We start from the raw sequence: 18,624 nt of genomic DNA, 5'->3' as shown, positions 1-18,624 counted from the left end.
GGACATCTTCCACATCTCGAGGGGGTATTCTTCTTGACCTTTCTCTGAAAGGAGTAGGATCAGCAAGTCTTATAGCATGGGTGGCACTCTTAGAACACCCCACGTCCATCTCTGCTCTGGAGAACACTCCCTCTCGGGTGGCCAGTTTTGAACGAAGGCTGTCTTTCCACTGCTGTGGTAGAGGAGACTCTTCTAGATCAAAATCTAAAGGTGCTTTCACATGATCCTTCTGTTCTGCACTCACAGACATGATGGACGAAACTTGATCTAAAAGGTGTATCACACCAATCTTCTGATGACGATCAATCCGGATTTCTGTGGGGGTTAAATTCTGTACCATTACAGGGAATCTCCGACACCACCTTTTTCGCCAATCTTTTACCTCAGGTATGAGAGTCCATCCCTTCTTCTGATCCTCTTCAGGTAGAGACTCAATAAGGTATTGTCCAGTTCCCCCCAACATTTCATGGTGCATTGAGGCTATGGCTCGTAAGGTTTTGGTCTCACCAGGCTTCACAAATGCGGGTTCTGTTCCTGAATAGTGGCACGACCCTGGTTTTGTTTCAAGGACTCTTTTCCTAGAACAGGGCTGACCTCCATCAGTCGGTCTAAGGAGACATCTCCCACTTCTGTCAGATAAGCCTTGAATACATCCTGTACCATCTTTGCATTAGTACCCAATATTATTGGGGCACACACTTTCTTGGCTGTCGGGTATATCAAAGCTTCCAGCTCCATAGGACATATCATCCCGGTGTTTAACTGGGGAATAGTTATGGTCACTTTTATGCATCCCTCCACAGGTTGAGCTTGAGACCCAACGCCCCATAGCTGAAACTCTCCTGCAGGCTCCATAGGAATGTGTTTCAAATGACGTTCATAGAAGTCTCTGTAGATAATGGTGACTTGAGAACCTGTGTCTAGCAATGCTGAAGCATGAATTCCTTCTACTTGCACGTGTATCAAAGATTTAGGCCCAATCTTGGCCCCTACAGATAAACTATATGTAGGCCGGGTCTTCCTTCGCTTGTAAGACCTAGTCATTTGAGTCTCCTCGAACTCGGTTGCCAGCACTTCCACATCCACCTCCATGGAATTCACAGGGCACTCCCGCTGAAAATGCCCTGACTTTCCACATTTAAAGCAGTCCCCTCGGCGGGGTGAATCCTCAGGAAAAAGTTTTTTCTGAGTCTTCCTGTGTTGCCCCCCACTTCCAGGGGGAGGATCGGCTCTCTCTGGTGGTGATTTGCATAAGAGCTCCAATTCAGCCACCTTCTTCCTAAGAGCTGACAGTTCTGTATCCTCTTTCTCCTTCTGTAGGGGTGGACACGTCTGGTCTTCTAATCTCCTGGCTGTATTTATTAATATGGAATAAGGCAGAACTTTATCATCCAACTTGGCTCTCAGCAGAATCATAACTGGATTATTGGTCAAACCACCTCTCTGAATTTGCTTAGATAGCCGAGCATCCAACTCAAATGCTCCTTTACGGAATAACTTTCCAAGCGATAGCTGTAACCGGTTGATATAGTCAGTGGCTTTTTCATGCTCCTTCTGCTTAGTGGCTAGGAACTTAACCAACAGATCATCCAAATCTTCTGATTTCCCATAAGCATCCTGTAAAACTTGTAGATAGTCGTGAACAGTAGCTTGCCCATTTACTCCCTTGTACAGTCTTATTATGTCTGTAGCGGGAAAACGAAGACTCTCCACCAACCGCTGTTTCTTTATGGTATCCGTACAAGACCATTCCTCCAACAACTGCATAGCATTATCCTTCCAGACCTCAAAAGGCTCTTCTCCTGAAGGAACAGGCTGATTCCCAGAAAACACCTTTAGTTTGCGGTAACTATGGCTTCTGAGAGTTTCTGTAGTATGTCCGATACATCACTACCTCCTGTAGGCAGGGTGCGTACTTCAGGGTTGTCTGGTTTCAGTAATGCTGAAGATGGATGAGATTCTGCTTTAGGAGTAATCATCCCCTGTCCTCTAGGAGGATGGGCAGCTTGGTTAAGAATGGCTCCGGCCTTTCCGGAGATGGGAGTCAGGAGCTTAGAATAATTTTCTGTGACATAATCTCTCTGTTCTAATTTAAAGGGTTGTTGCAGTGAGACCCTTTCTTTCTTATCAAGGAGAGCGTACACTAAGGAGCATCCTTCATCCGGGGCTCCATATAAATGAATGTTGGTAGGCATCTCATGGTCTCCCAAGTCCGTATGACAATATATTAACATGTAAGTTTGGCCTTCAGAATCCTGCAGGATATCCCTGACGGTCGCCATTTCTATTCCCAGTCGAATTTCTATACACAAGATGACGTGATTCATCTCACAGCAGGATGGGACTTTGCATAACATCACAGCTTGCTGTAATGGTACATTTCTTTGCTGGGCCCACTCTTTTGCAAAGGAGGGAGTGGCCTGAGGACTTAACTTATTCTCACTGGTTGTACCCCAATACATCTCAGTAGTGCCTCCATATGTAACGGGGGTTTGAGGGCGCTCCCTAGTGTCTTTGGGGTCCCTAAACCTAGTTAACTCACTATGCCTGACAGGCGGATCCTGAGCCTCCGCTATCTGGGAGCTGGGGTACATGTCTGCGGCAGTGCCTCCACCCAGTGGAGCATCCGGGGTAGGGATGTGGGGTCCTACTGGGAACATACTTGGTGCAATGAGACTGACACAGCCTAACTGAAATTAACTTTATATAGTAAGTAGCAAATGAACCAACATACATAGGAAAATACAATAGAATAACACAGATAACAATGCAATGTGGATTTTCCTCACCCACCCACCAGCACACCTGCATCCCACCCCCTTATCTTCGCCCTAGTGGCCGTTGGTGCACATAGGAGAGTTGGGGCCCTATAAGTCCTGCTCCACAGGGTCACTGAAGCAGCCCGAGCTGTATAATGTCCGTCACTGGACCTCAGAGTCTTTACTGTTAATGAGGAGACAGGTGCCCTGTGGTGATACAGGAAGAGGTTTGGCTTACCCTCACAATACGATTAACCAGGTCAGTCAGCAGCAGTCTCCTCTCACTGGATTCACCAGACGTCTGGACTCAGTGCTTGTCTTTGCCAGCAGGTCCCTCTCTCAGCAGATGTGACCTTGGGTGAAGCAAGTTCTCTCCACAAGGTTCTCTCTCTGTGCTGCAGTCTCTCACAACTCGACACATGTCCTTTATCTGGCTGAGCATGTGGTAACTGACAGAAATCTTCCTGGACCTCCCTCCTCAGCGCTGTGCCGGAAGTATATCCTAAAAGGACCTGTGATGATGCCACAATCATGTGACTGATTTCAGCAGGTCATGTGATCAATGCTCAATGTTTTATTAACAGCATACTGAGTCCATCTGCCATCTACTGGGCATTTCAGATAATGCAGCCTGTGTAACTTCACAGGGTTACAAGTACATTAATTACAATATTTATATAATTCTATAAATGGATCTAATGCAATTATTTAACTGAAACCATTCATTACCTATATAATGTGTGCAGAGTAGCATTCATTTAATGTTTTTGTAAATTGTATAGTAGTCCTACTACTTTTATATGCACTTTATTTACATATGCAATCTTAATATTTTCTTACATTCATTTTCAGACCCTCTGATGGAGGTGGTGGTTTTGGTGTCAATTTTAAGTCTGTTTTTGCTTTGTGAGGTTGAGATAAATTTATGAAATGGTGCACAGTAATAATATATTAACCGTACAGTATGTGCAATGTGGTACACATCTAGGTCTATAGATACATCACAGGATTACCTGGCTGGGAGATGAAACTTTTCTTTTGCAACATTTTAACAGATTAATTACTAGACTGTTTACCTCCTCTTCCTTATAAGGCTATTTTTTTTAATATACACAATGGGCCTACATAACTAAAAATATTAGAGAAAACCTTCATGCTTGAGAAAGGCTATGTGTTTTGAGCTGAAACATCGCCTCACTGTGCCACTGTGGCCCAATAAATTACCACTTTTTCTACTGGATGTGCTGTCCGTTTTCGTCTACATTTTATCTGTAAGCAGTAACACCCTTGGACACAGCACCCGCCATTTACGCTGTGAATTGGTGCTGCCATACTTTTCTTCCTATATATATATATATGTATATTTATATATATATATATATATATATATATATATATATATATATATTGAAGGAAAAACTTGCATACATTTCCTTGTTTTTTTTAAGGAAAAAAGTCATATAACCCTTTCCTGCCACAGTTAGGGCAGGAAGAAGTTAATTTACAGATAGCTAGATTACAGTTAACTTTACAGCGGTCGTGCTCACATCAAAGATCTTAGTTAAGTGCACCCCTGCCTGATATTCTTTGCAGTTGATAGCCTGTTATAGCAATCTCATGCCCAGAGAAAACTTTGTCTGGTCTCCCAGATCTTCACTGAGTCTGCAGCTGTCTAATGACAGTGCGGTCACAACAATCCGCAACGCCACAGGGCACTGCAGATAGTAATGTTACTGGCTGTTTACCTCCTTAACAGCTTACCTCCTCGAAGTATAAAATTATACAAAGGTAAGAAAGTGTTTAAAAGTCTACTTGAAAGTGTTCTAATCTGAAAATCCTGACCTACTCTTTTCTCCACTTCTAATAATTTCAAGGATCACCAAAAGTTGCAAACTGTGATCAAATGTCAAAAATATGGATCACTCTCAAATTTTTTGCCAAAAGCTGGAGTAACAGACTGATAGATGTCCCCCAGTGTTTGTAATTTGTTTTTGCAACTTGTGTTTGTATGTCTAGGATGCTACTGCCTTCACTAGATCTGATGTATAAGCACAGTTTGATTTTCATTTCTACAGCTCATGAAGAAGCTAACTTGTAATAACACAGATGAATTTGTGGTTATCCTCTCCCTACAACGTTTACCCTGGGAGCTCTGTAGTCTCTCAACACTTATACACAGCCCTGCAACTTTTTCAATGCATAATGTCTTTTTTCCCCCCTAACTATCCATATTCTATGTGACCTCCACTATTTGAATGCCCTTTTCACATTGTGATCTGCCATGCATAACATTCTCCCCCTTCCTGCTGCTATTCATAAAACTAAGAGAAGGGAGGGGTAAGCCATCAAAAACAATTTGTAGAGCTCTGATTTATATCAATTTCAGCAGCACTAGGTAAAAGTCTTAAAGGGGGTGTCCGGGTTCAGCGCAGAGCTGAACCCAGACATACCCACTTTTTCACCCAGGCAAACCCCCTGAGGTTCATGCCCCAATTTTCTCCTTTGCCCTGAGTTATCAAACGATAAAAAAACGTTATCAAACGTTTTTTTTTGCTTATAATAACATACTGCCGGGCAAAGGCTTCCGTACAGTAGTGTTGCCGGTGATATCACCAGCTCTGATGGGTGGGCTTTAGCGCTGCCCTAGCAATTTTACAGGCTAGGGCAGCACTAAAGCCCACCCATTAGTGCCGGTGATATCCCAGGGTTTACTGATGGGCAGAAGCCTCCATCTAGCAGTCATTTTGGAGAGCCTGGTTCATCCCCGAAACTCTATATAATGCCTTTGGCCTGCTCGATTCAGCGTATGGCAAACGGAGAGCATCTTAGCATGAAATTCTCCAATGCTCATATCACAGGGCCTGCCTAGGTGAAAATGGGGCATGTCCGGGTTCAGCTCTGAACCCAGACAACCTCTTTAAGGGTAAATTGGAGAAAAAACATGATGTGACATTAATAATATAGACTGTTTAGAAAGCGTGTTCATTTTTATTTAGGAAGCTTTTATGTATCTGTATTTGGCGCTACAGCACTGTCCTGTCTAATTATTCATAGGCAAAGTAAAGACAAATATTTAAAGCTACCATATTAAAGGGACAGTACATGACTAGAAAAACATGTCTGATTTCTTCTAAAACCATTGTTATAGCTTTTGGTTCTTGTATTACAGCTTAGCTCTATTGAAGTAAATAGGTTGAGCTGAAATACCACACTCTGTAGACCCAAATGGGGCCATTTTTGAAAAAATAAATATGCTATGATTTCAAAACCTGAAAAATTCCTTTAAAGTTGGACTCATTTGGCAATTACACTTAGTGTCTACATAAGGAAATCTAATAGTCCCAATCTTATTGGACCAAATAGGGTCAATTTAAAGAGGTTTTTTACATTACAAAAACAGTTCTGAAATATCTGATTAGTCAGTTTAAAAGTGTATTTCAGAACGCTCATCTTTTGGCCACAGCTGTAAACATTTACAGAGACCCTCTCTTGTTACAAAGGACATGTCAGATCTGAGTATTACATTGTCAGACCATTGTTGCCATTGAGTTATGTATAACCTTTTTTGTCTGTGGTGGCACTGCAGGGTAAGTGAACACTTGTTGATGACTTCTCCAACATACTCCTGTGGTGAGCATATTTTAGTGGACCCTTCTATCAGAATGCAATTGCCCAAACAATGTAATTCCTTTGTCTACAATATTTAAGCAAAATTGTTAAAAATGAATATATGCAACTAAATTGAGAAAAAACAATTGTATTTAGTAGAATTCTCATTAATGACTACACAGACAAGCAAATGAAAGCAGCTGACCACGTACCCACACACCTTGGCAGAGGTGCACTCCACACACGACGCCCACCACCAAGACATATGATCTCTGATACTCCTTCCAAGCGATATCCAGATGAGCAGGTAAATGTAATCAAATCACCTACTCCAAAATGATTTCCATGTCGTCTTCCATACTGTGGAATTCCTGGATCACCACAAGGTTCAAGACTGTATTCTGTAACGAGGTACATAAATAAAAGAAACTTAAAAAAAGGAAAAGTGCTTTATTTAAATATCACATTATACTATATCTAGATGTCATCTACACCATGTATTTACTTATAGAACAGTATTTATTTCTAATTTAATAACTTAAATAATATGTGATTTTTTTTTTACATTTTATGTCATTTATTAAAAGTTTTTCTAAAATGATGCAATCTAGTATACATATTCCCTTGTAGAACTCTCCTCATCATCCCCAATGCTCCTTCTGAAGTAGAGAAGATGAGCAAATAAAGTGTAATTTTGGGGGGCTTTTTGGCACATTTTTATGCTCTATAGTGCATTATAATTTGCACTACATACAAAACATTTTTTTTTATATGGGATTTGTGTGTTTTATTAAATACTATATATATTTAGTGTATGGAAGCCCTAGGGTCCCTACATATATGGCAGATTTTGTATATAAAATTTCTACCACTGAAAATAATTTCCATTCCTCTGAATATGGTTGTTTTGCCAGGAAGCACATGGGTTTCTTCAAGCCTTGTTGAGATGAATGGAATTTTCTGCCATGTGTGAAGGCACCTTTATGGTTGTATTAAAATTCCTATTTACTCCAAATATGCAAGCTACTGGATTATGAAAAACATTATTGCAGACAAGCTAATTAATTATTCTTTAGAAGAGGGGTCATATTAGGGTGGTTACCCTGTGGTAAGGTTTGTAGGGTTGATAGCCCCTCACCAGGGAACAATAAGGACAATAACTGTCCGAACCCCTTTCCTTCATCCTCATATTGCCTGGAGCCTTATCAGTTTTCAACCACTTCAGAATCATTGGATTTAATAATGTGATTGTTTATGCGTGAATATGGCTACTAAGTGAAAATGTTATGCCTCATTCTCACATCATTGTTTTGGTCAGTGATCTCCATCAGTTATTTTGAGCAAAACCAGGTGCAGCTCTAAACACAGAACGGGCGGAAATCTTTCCTTAAGGCTAGGTCTACACAACGACATTTGTCGCGCGACATTTTGTTGTACTAATGTTGCGCGACAATTTTTATAATGGCAGTCTATGGTGTCGCACTGCAACATGCGACATGCTGCGATTGCGACGCGACAGTCGCAGAAAATCTATTCGAGATGGATTTTTTTCTGCGACTGTCGCGTCGCAGTGGCAGCATGTCACATGTTGCAGTGCGACACCATAGACTGCCATTATAAAAATTGTCACGCGACATTAGTGCAACAAAAGGTTGTGCCCTATTTGTCGCGCAACAAATGTCGTCGTGTAGACCTAGCCTTATTCCTTATGTCTGAGGAGGCACCAATCCTGGTTTGGCTCAAAATCACTGATAAAATCACTAACCACTGATGTGTGAATTAGGCTTTATATGCATATAGAAACATAGCCTATTCTAACACTGTAGATAGATAGATGGATAAGCAAATTTCTCAAAGTTTGTTTCATTCCTATTTGTCTAAACCTTAAAAAGAAATGTAATTTGGATACAAATCTACCTGAATCAGAGAAAGGCAGAGAGTCCCCTCCATGAGGAGTCTTATAGGCTAGACAAACCTCCATTGAATATGAAAATTAGCTTTCTTTCCAAAAAGAACAGAAAAAAAGTTTGTTGCCACCAGATCTTATGTATTAAGCCAATACATCAAGGCTTCGTCTTTTAAGCAGGCTTTGAAACTCTTCAATAAACTATTATTTACACTGTGGAGTGCTAATTCCGCAGCGGAGCGCAGAGCTAGGATTTTTAGCCCCTTCAGATAACACAGGGAAAGTCTTTATATGGTTTCCAGGTAATGCTCCGTTGAAAAATGTCCCTGTGCTGTATTCCAGTGTGGAATAAACACTCCACAGAGTAATTAATGCTTTGTTAATGCTTTTTTTTTTACAGATTTTCAAAAGCTAAATGTCTCCATTGATTTCAACTAGTCGAATCCACCATTAGCTTTCTTCTCCTTTAGAAAGGAAAGCAAATTTGCATATATTTTCCCCAGAAACCTAGAGGAGTGTTGCCTGGCCTATACGTCTCCTCACACCTACTATGTGCTGAGATGCTCTCAATAAGGGGAAATAGTACCCCCTCAATCCCAATCAAACCTTTCATCTGGATATGCTCTGCACTGATGGGGAACAATCTAATAATATATGTTTAAAAGCCTGTTTATTCCCTTAAGGAAATCCAATCTTTTAAAATATTGTCTGCTCTAGAGCGCAGCGGGCACAATGCATCACAAATTTATGGTGTTCTAAACAGCAGCCACCTGGAGCTAATGTCTGTGATTGGCGATAATTCTGATTACAAATATTTAACCCCTCATGCCGTGGTCATTTGTGACCGGGGAAACTGTTCATTCGTTGTGGTAGCTTTAGTCCCTCTGAAGGATCCAAGGCTACCACAGTGACAGTTTCTATGGAGCCCTGCCTGTGGCCCAAAGGCTCCAATGGCAATTTATTACAGTCTATGGGACAAGAGTTCTATCAAACACGTTTAAATCCCCAAATATAAGTGAAAATTAAAAGTAAAAAAAAAAAAAAATTATAAAATATACAACAATTCTAATCAGTCTTCTTTTCCAATAATAAAAATGAACAACAAAAAAAATAAGCATGATTAGCATTGCCATATCACAAAAATCCCAAAATGTTAAAATATCAATGTATTTTCCCATTACGGTGAGATTAGTAAAGGAAAAAATATCTAAATGACTGATTCGCCTTTTTTTGTCTCTTCAACCCCCCCCCCGCCAAAAAAAAATATTAAAAAGTGGTACACACCCCAAAATGGTATCATTAAAATCTACACCTAGCCCCACAAAAAATTAGCCCTTAAACAGCTCGCCCCAGAGATATAACATTAATGTGGTAATAGTTATGGGGATTAGAATATGGCAATTTAAAGAAAAAAGCTATTATTTTCTAAGTTTTTATTTTTTTCTTTAAATATTAAAACACAAGAAAAACTATATAAATGTGTTATAATTGTGATCGTACTGATCCAGAGAATTAATATAATAGGTCAGTTTTACCGCATAGAGAATGTCATAAAAACGAACCCCAAAAAACGATAGCACAATTACTTTTTTCTGCTTTCTACTACATTGTCTGCAATATAAAATATTGACAATGGTGTCACAACTTGTCTCACAAAAAAGAGGGCCTCTTTTATGGAAACAGAAAAATGAAAAAAAAAATATATGGTTCTGAGAAGACAGGAAGTGAAAAACGAAAATGCTAAAATGAATAGATTTCTATTTACAGTATGGAGAGAGAGAGAGAGGATATTCATAACATCTGCTCAACTACTGACTAAACTACATAATAAATAGTAAAAGTACATACAAATGCCTCATATACACATAACTTTAAGAAATATTTCATTATTCTTTTAGAACATTATGAAATATGGCCATCAAATATTAAATGCTGTATTAAGGTCTTATCCTTACCGGAAAAGGTAATGTTGAATCCTTCATATGATATTGAAAAATCTGAAATAAAACGTAACTGAGCTCTGAAATTTCCATAGAGACCTGCGTTAATTGCTGTAGGGAGCTCAGAACCAGTGAGTCGTGCTAGTGGCTGAGTAAAACTGCCGTTTTCAGTGATTAGCAAGTAGTCGTGAAGATCTTCCAGATGAAAGGTGTGAAAGGTGAACTGTACTCCTGAAAAAGCAAATTGGATTTAGAGATGATCAAACTACAGTCTAATATTTCTGAATAATAGTATATCTAGAATAGACATTGATTTTTACACATAATCTGGGTATTGAGAAATAAGCAACTGTCATGCTGCACCCCCCCCCCCCCTCCACACACACACATCAATAAATATGCTAATATAAGATGAGTGAATTACTTGAAATTTGATGTGTATCTGATTTGGCGAGTCAGTCTTGTGATGCTATTCAGGTCAGAATAAATTGAACCTGATTCGAAAGTTCTTTAATTATCCTGGAAAGTTATGGATGACACTCGGGGATCTCCAGCCAGCCTTAGTAGTCTTAAAGTGACAGTGACATATATGCTATGGGTAAGCACATACCTAGTAACATATATGGCTCTGGCAGTATTTTTAAAAACAAACAGCACTATAGGATTTTTGCTATATTTTTTAAAATGGTTTGAAAAATGTTTGCCTTATACACACATATCACCCTAATTCTTCTTCTTCATCTTTCCTTTCTCCTGACCTGAAAAATGGGCAATGCTGTTTTGAGAAATTCACTCAAATTGAATCACCAAAAATTTAGATTTGGAAGTAGCCTACATTTTTGATAAATCTGGGTTGAATTTCATTCATTTATAATGGATTTGCTCATCTCTCTTTGTAATATATTTTATCAGAGAACTGCTACTTTACTTCTCAAGTTTATCTTCAGGAAGATGGGGTACCTACTCACTGAAGGATCACATTACATAGAAGTCTGTGGAGAGAGAAGGAGGATCAGAGAACTTCTGGGTGATATTTGAAGCTTCAGAGGCAAATAGCAGTTTTCCATTGAGTCATAGTGTCAAGATACAAAGTTTTGAAACTCCAACCGTCGTCTCTGAACTGATTCATATTATAACTTGAGGGAAAATTTGGCAGTGGAGTAGCATCTCATTGAAAAATTATAGGGATTCTCTTGGCACATCAAGACCCTTACACAAATCTCACTAGGCGTCAGATAGCTGTTTTGTCAACTGTCCAACCCATTATTCAGTTGTGTCTTTCCATACATTATGTCAGATTCGGTAAAAAATTATGCCTGGAAAATAATTTTTTATTTGTACTGTATGATCAATAATTCTCTAAACCTTTAAAAGATTATCTCTCTGAGAAAACCATTTGAGATGTAGATTTATCTGTAACCTCTGTCCTCTATATTCTAAGTATAATAGCCCTTTGGCCTGATAGGCCTTTGGGCGAGGAGTAACAATTTATAGTTAAAAAAGCAAGGTTCTGTCAAAATTTTTCTCAATAACAATTGCCTGTATATATAAAAGCATTAGGAGTGGTGGTTAAATGAAATTATTTATCAACAGCTTTCATACTGAACTTCGTAGGTTGAGGGTGGTGGGGTGCATTCTGAAACCACTGATTTAGGCTAGATGCACATGACCGTTTTGCAGTTTACAAAAAAAAAGAATTGGATGACGTCCATATTGCATCAGTTTTTTTTTTGCGGCTCCATTGTAACAATGCCTATCCTTGTCCGCAAAGGCGGGGCTACAGAATGGAGTAATGGATGTGGACAGCACATGTAGTGCTGTCCGCATCTTTTGCGACCCCATTGAAGTGAATGGGTCCGCACCCTAGCCGCAATAAATGTGGCTTGGATGCGGAACCAGACCATGTTATTGTGCATGCAGCCTTAGACAACAAATTAGTTTGCAGCATCCCTGAAAGGCCCAACCCTGTTAAATACATTTTTTTTTACCACAATCTTGGATGATTGCCCCAAAAGAGATTTTACTATTCCGCAATGGAAGCAATTGAAGTAATTTTGAGGAAAACGATTGGAAAACAAATTATTCTATGGAGGAGATAACCGCTTAGTCATAAAGGTAGGGGAGTGGATGAGGTTCAACAAAAGTTAGAGGATGTGGATAAAAGGGGAAGAAAAAGGTAGTCTCAAGATGAGGATCTCAGAAACAATTGCTTTTGGAAATTTTAGTTTTAGAGATATTGTTAGACAAATTGTTATCATATCCACTGGATAACACAGTACAAAGATATGTTTTCCTTTAGCAACAGGGAGGAAGAAGGAGAAAATTTCTATTCACTGCAATTGTTTCGTACATAAAAATCAAGTTTTAGCTTTAAGAGTTAGACATCTTATTACTGCAGCTTGCTGAAGATGTTTCTTTAGTGTTTACATAACAGCTGCAACTTCTACCCATTTCCTGATGTTCCTCAATGAGCCCTGGTGGAATTAAACTTTGCCCTCTTTAGTGCTCATCACCTGCAATAAGCAATGATTTGTGACGAGGCTCATCAACAGATGGCACCTGGAAACAGCTTCAAGCAAAACAAAAGTAAAAAGCTAAAGATCTGAGCAGTTAATAGGTTAAAATTCTGAAGGGAAAATTGCTGGATAAAACAAGTATGTGAAAATTACCCTTCCTGCTGAGGCATTCAGAAGAGAAAAAAGAGCCATGTCTGGGAACTGAGCCAAGGTCATGAGCTTGGACAAATTTTTGTATGTGTGCTTGGTTGGGCCATGACGGTTCTAAAGAGCTAGGGTGGACAGTATAGAAATGTATAAGTCAGCAAGGTCAAAGATCTGGCAAGAGTACTGCCATGAAGAATTATTTATTTGGCAAATGGAGTCTATAAAAAAATTAAAGCTGAAATAAGTGGATGGTTAAGTGTAATGCTTTAGACATGAAAAGAAAGTACATCTAATGCATATACTGATGATCTTCTGTTCCATTATGACCAGTTATTTCCTGAGACCAGCAGCCATATCCTGAATGTTATCCATTTATTAGATGGTGGTTCTTGTTATTATAAACTACGTGCAGAATTATTAGGCAAATGAGTATTTTGACCACATCATCCTCTTTATGCATGTTGTCTTACTCCAAGCTGTATAGGCTCGAAAGCCTACTACCAATTAAGCATATTAGGTGATGTGCATCTCTGTAATGAGAAGGGGTGTGGTCTAATGACATCAACACCCTATATCAGGTGTGCATAATTATTAGGCAACTTTCCTTTGGCAAAATGGGTCAAAAGAAGGACTTGACAGGCTCAGAAAAGTCAAAAATAGTGAGATATCTTGCAGAGGGATGCAGCACTCTTAAAATTGCAAAGCTTCTGAAGCGTGATCATCGAACAATCAAGTGTTTCATTCACAATAGTCAACAGGGTCGCAAGAAGCGTGTGGAAAAACCAAGGCGCAAAATAACTGCCCATGAACTGAGAAAAGTCAAGCGTGCAGCTGCCAAGATGCCACTTACCACCAGTTTGGCCATATTTCAGAGCTGCAACATCACTGGAGTGCCCAAAAGCACAAGGTGTACAATACTCAGAGACATGGCCAAGGTAAGAAAGGCTGAAAGACGACCACCACTGAACAAAACACACAAGCTAAAAAGTCAAGACTGGGCCAAGAAATATCTCAAGACTGATTTTTCTAAGGTTTTATGGACTGATGAAATGAGAGTGAGTCTTGATGGGCCAGATGGCTGGATTGGTAAAGGGCAGAGAGCTCCAGTCCGACTCAGACGCCAGCAAGGTGGAGGTGGAGTACTGGTTTGGGCTGGTATCATCAAAGATGAGCTTGTGGGGCCTTTTTGGGTTGAGGATGGAGTCAAGCTCAACTCCCAGTCCTACTGCCAGTTTCTGGAAGACACCTTCTTCAAGCAGTGGTACAGGAAGAAGTCTGCATCCTTCAAGAAAAACATGATTTTCATGCAGGACAATGCTCCATCACACGCGTCCAAGTACTCCATAGCGTGGCTGGCAAGAAAGGGTATAAAAGAAGAAAATCTAATGGCATGGCCTCCTTGTTCACCTGATCTGAACCCCATTGAGAACCTGTGGTCCATCATCAAATGTGAGATTTACAAGGAGGGAAAACAGTACACCTCTCTGAACAGTGTCTGGGAGGCTGTGGTTGCTGCTGCACGCAATGTTGATGGTGAACAGATAAAAACACTGACAGAATCCATGGATGGCAGGCTTTTGAGTGTCCTTGCAAAGAAAGGTGGCTATATTGGTCACTGATTTGTTTTTGTTTTGTTTTTGAATGTCAGAAATGTATATTTGTGAATGTTGAGATGTTATATTGGTTTCACTGGTAAAAATAAATAATTTAAATGGGTATATATTTGTTTTTTGTTAAGTTGCCTAATAATTATGCACAGTAATAGTCACCTGCACACACAGATATTCCCCTAAAATAGCTAAAACTAAAAACAAACTAAAAACTACTTCCAAAAATATTCAGCTTTGATATTAATGAGTTTTTTGGGTTCATTGAGAACATGGTTGTTGTTCAATAATAAAATTAATCCTCAAAAATACAACTTGCCTAATAATTCTGCACTCCCTGTATGGTTCGGGGTTTCAAAAGTTTGGCCCCAAACAATTATATTGTCAATAGGAGATAAAAGTGTTGAGACATAAAATAATTTATTAATAATCTATAACCAGAAAACATCCAAGACATATGTTGACTTCTGATGTAGTTGTTATTATAGTTGTTTTAAAAAAGGTGCCAAATTCTAAATAAAAAGACAAGAATTTTGCATCCACATGACAAACATTATTCTATTGCTTCTGAGCATAATGTACAAACATGAACAAGAGGCTTTTTGTATACCTTTTGATCAGAATGCAGCACCACATCAGGATAGCCTTTTTCAGGTGGGTCACTACACAAATTTGTGCAAATATAACATATATAAAGAGGGGCCGTGCAAAACTCCAAACCAATAGGACTGATGTGCGTCGTCCACCAACTTTCAGCAAGCACACACTAGCTTCATTAGGCGTTTCTTTCAATTAACATCCTGTGAGATTATAAAGAAGACACGCACATAGTGAAGCACTGCAACAACCAGCCGTTCCTCCTCTCGATGTTATACTCACAAGCATATGAGTAGAATATGTGCCCCAAAAGAAAGCCGACCAGTAGGTCCTCTGCACATTTGTTCTCGTTGTGCCTCCTACAGATGATTAAATATTGTTCCCATAGTGAAACTGTTTTAAAATTCATAAATATGGTTTATTATACTAACATTCCATTATACTCACATTGGAATGTGAGTATAATAAACCATATTTATGAATTTTAAAATACGGAGTTTCACTATGGGAGCAATATTTAATCATCTGTAGGAGGTACAACGAGAACAAATGTGCAGTGGACCCACTGGTCGGCTTTCTTTTGAGGCGCATATTTCACTCATATGCTTGTGAGTCTAACATTGCGAGGGGGAACGGCTAGTTGTTGCAGTGCTTCACTATGTGCGTGTCTTCTTTATAATCTCACAGGATGTTAATTGAAAGAAACGCCTAATGAAGCTAGTGTGTGCTTGCTGAAAGTTGGTGGACGACGCACATCAGTCCTATTGGTTTGGAGTTTTGCGCTGCCCCTCTTTATATATGTACTGTTTTGTAAATAAGGATCCACTTCACTTTGGAACTCGCTACAATTAGAACCATCCAGGCAACGTATTGTAAAATTTACATTGAACTATTATACTAATTTGTGCAACACCACATGGTGACAACCAATGCTTTAACACAGCACCAGCATCTGGCAAGGAGCCAGGAGCCCAACAGCAACCTGTTGCAAGGCTAAATCCCTTTGGTACTGGGCCACACCAACACACAGGCACAGCATCAGGGCAACAACATCTTCACCATGTGAATAGATCTCAACAGCCCACCTTTCCATGTGTTTCAGAAACCAGACTGATACCAGGGAATCCTTGTGCAGTCTCCTGCTAATTAAAACACCTTGATCAAATAGATGGAGTGCCGATATCACAGAAAAAGGAGGGGACAAATGCAAGATGCCAAACAGGAGAAAAAATACAAGGGTCTCACACAAGAACATGAACACAAAGCTCTTTGTATATATTTTGATCAAAATGCATTGGCCCAGTCACCACATTACGGTGGCCTCTTTTGAGCTGGTTCCAAACATACCCATATACATTTTAATCAAAACGTATGTTCATGTTTGTAAATTATACTCAGTAGCAACAGCTCAATGAATAACATAGGGCTGTTCAATTCATGTCTTTTTTGCAGCATACATGACTTTTCTGTAACTACTTTTGCTAAAGCCACCAGGTCACTGACCCAAAGTCCTCCTATGACTACAAATATTATTGTGTCGATAGACAATCTTGAACCAGAAGGGATTTATAGCCATACAACAGATATAATAAACCCAGTTATGCCTGCCTAAGCCAAAATGCATTTGCCTCAAATTAATATATTACCTAAAATGTATGACGCTCATAAATGCTCATCCAAAATGATGTCCTCAATTACTGTACATTAGTAGATCCTAGTAAAACATTAGCTGCATGCTTACCAATAAAGAACTAGTGGTGTACAAAATGTCTGCCATATGTAATATCTAGTATAAAAAGTCTTAACTGAGATTTTCTAGTGCTTTAGGACAGTGATGATACATTTTCTACACAAACAATATCCATGGAGAGACGGAAACCTAGAACTATTCTTTTGACGTAGAAGCAATAAGAAGTCAAACTAACAACAACTAACAATGTTCCACCCAATGTAGAGCCATTTCAGGAAAAAAACTGTTAGCACTGTCTATCAACGACTCAGGAATGATATAGAGATAATGTAGAGAGGAAACGGTGTAGTTCCAATTAAGTCTTCTTTTAATGTAACAGCTTTCACACCATGAGTGCTCCTAATCAATGCAGTGCCATCAACTGCCTTGTTCTTCATGCAGCTACCTAATGCACTGTGCAATTCTCTTAATAGAGATAAAGCAACTATACTAAGAAGAAAGTATGCAAAGTATGATACTTAGTAGCAAAGATAGGAAACTCTAATTCCCTCTTATTTTCTTAATCACGATGACTATAACAGTAACTTTGGTCTTAAATGTATGGAAGCTAACAAAATTAATGTGCTGTAGACACCACTACATTACAGTATTTAACGTTTAATGCTGTTACAGCAGATAATTCTCTTCTACCAATCTTTATAGTCCAATTCCATAAGTTTATGATGTATTAAGCATCAGTGAACCAGTTTGGATCAAAACAGGTTTGGTCCTAAATTTTCTATTTTTCAAATGGCAGACAAACCCAAATATTTTCAGGTTTGTTTCGGATAAATCTACTAAAACATACTAAATGGTTAAACACTCGGTAACACTTACATGGAAAAGGAGCTAGGAATTTTAATAAACAGCAAACTAAGCTGCAAAAACCAGTGTCAGGCAGCTGCTGCCAAGGCCAATAAGATAATGGGTTGCATCAGAAGGGGCATAGATTCCCATGATAAGAACATAGTCCTACCACTTTACAAATCATTAGTCAGACCACACATGGAGTACTGTGTACAGTTCTGGGCTCCTGTAAACAAGGCAGACATAGCAGAGCTGGAGAAGGTCCAGAGGAGGGCATCTAAAGTAATAACTGGAATGGGGCAACTACAGTACCCTGAAAGATTATTAAAATTAGGGCTATTCACTTTAGAAAAAAGAAGACTGAGGGGAGATCTAATTAATATGTATAAATATATCAGGGGTCAGTACAGAGATCTATCCCATCAGCTATTTATCCCCAGGACTGTGACTGTGACGAGGGGACATCCTCTGCGTCTGGAGGAAAGAAGGTTTGTACACAAACATAGAAGAGGATTCTTTACTGGTAAGAGCAGTGAGACTGAGGAACTCTCTGCCTGAGGAGGTGGTGATGGTAAGTACAATAAAGGAATTCAAGAGGGGCCTGGATGTATTTATGGAGCTTAATAATATTACAGGCTATAGCTACTAGAGAGGGGTCATTGATCCAGGGAGTTAGTCTGATTGCCTGATTGGAGTCGGGAAGGAATTTTTTATTTCCCTAAAGTGGGGAAAATTGCCTTCTACCTCACTGGGTTTTTTTTTTTTTGCCTTCCTCTGGATCAACTTGCAGGATAACAGGGCGAACTGGATGGACAAATTTCTTTTTTCGGCCTTATGTACTATGTTACTATGTAAAATGACATGTAGTGGGGAAAAAGCACTAGGGAGGAAGAAGAGGGGGTCTAACATGACTCTGAGAGGAAGTGGTGGAAGAGCTTTCCCTGAATAACTAACTACCAGGCTGACAGACAGACTGCATGAGCCAATCAATGCTCCAGCAGGCAGGG

At 39.4% G+C, this 18,624-nt stretch overlaps 1 protein-coding gene across 1 annotated transcript in view; it reads right to left on the bottom strand.

Moving 5' to 3' along the window:
- The window catches only part of CSMD3 (CUB and Sushi multiple domains 3), a 1,090,172-nt gene that overhangs the window by 571,829 nt on the left and 499,719 nt on the right, over positions 1 to 18,624 (bottom strand). The window contains exons 18-19 of the mRNA XM_044293228.1: positions 10,230 to 10,445; positions 6,581 to 6,769 (exon numbers count right to left, since the gene is read on the bottom strand). Coding sequence (XP_044149163.1) covers positions 6,581 to 6,769; positions 10,230 to 10,445 — 405 coding nt within the window. The remainder of the gene's footprint in view (positions 1 to 6,580; positions 6,770 to 10,229; positions 10,446 to 18,624) is intronic.

This window comes from Bufo gargarizans, chromosome 5 (genome assembly GCF_014858855.1).
Source record: "Bufo gargarizans isolate SCDJY-AF-19 chromosome 5, ASM1485885v1, whole genome shotgun sequence".
Classification (NCBI taxonomy): Eukaryota; Metazoa; Chordata; class Amphibia; order Anura; family Bufonidae; genus Bufo; species Bufo gargarizans.
The sequence above is the reverse complement of the archived record's forward strand: the minus strand, read 5'-3'. Positions and strand labels throughout refer to the sequence as shown.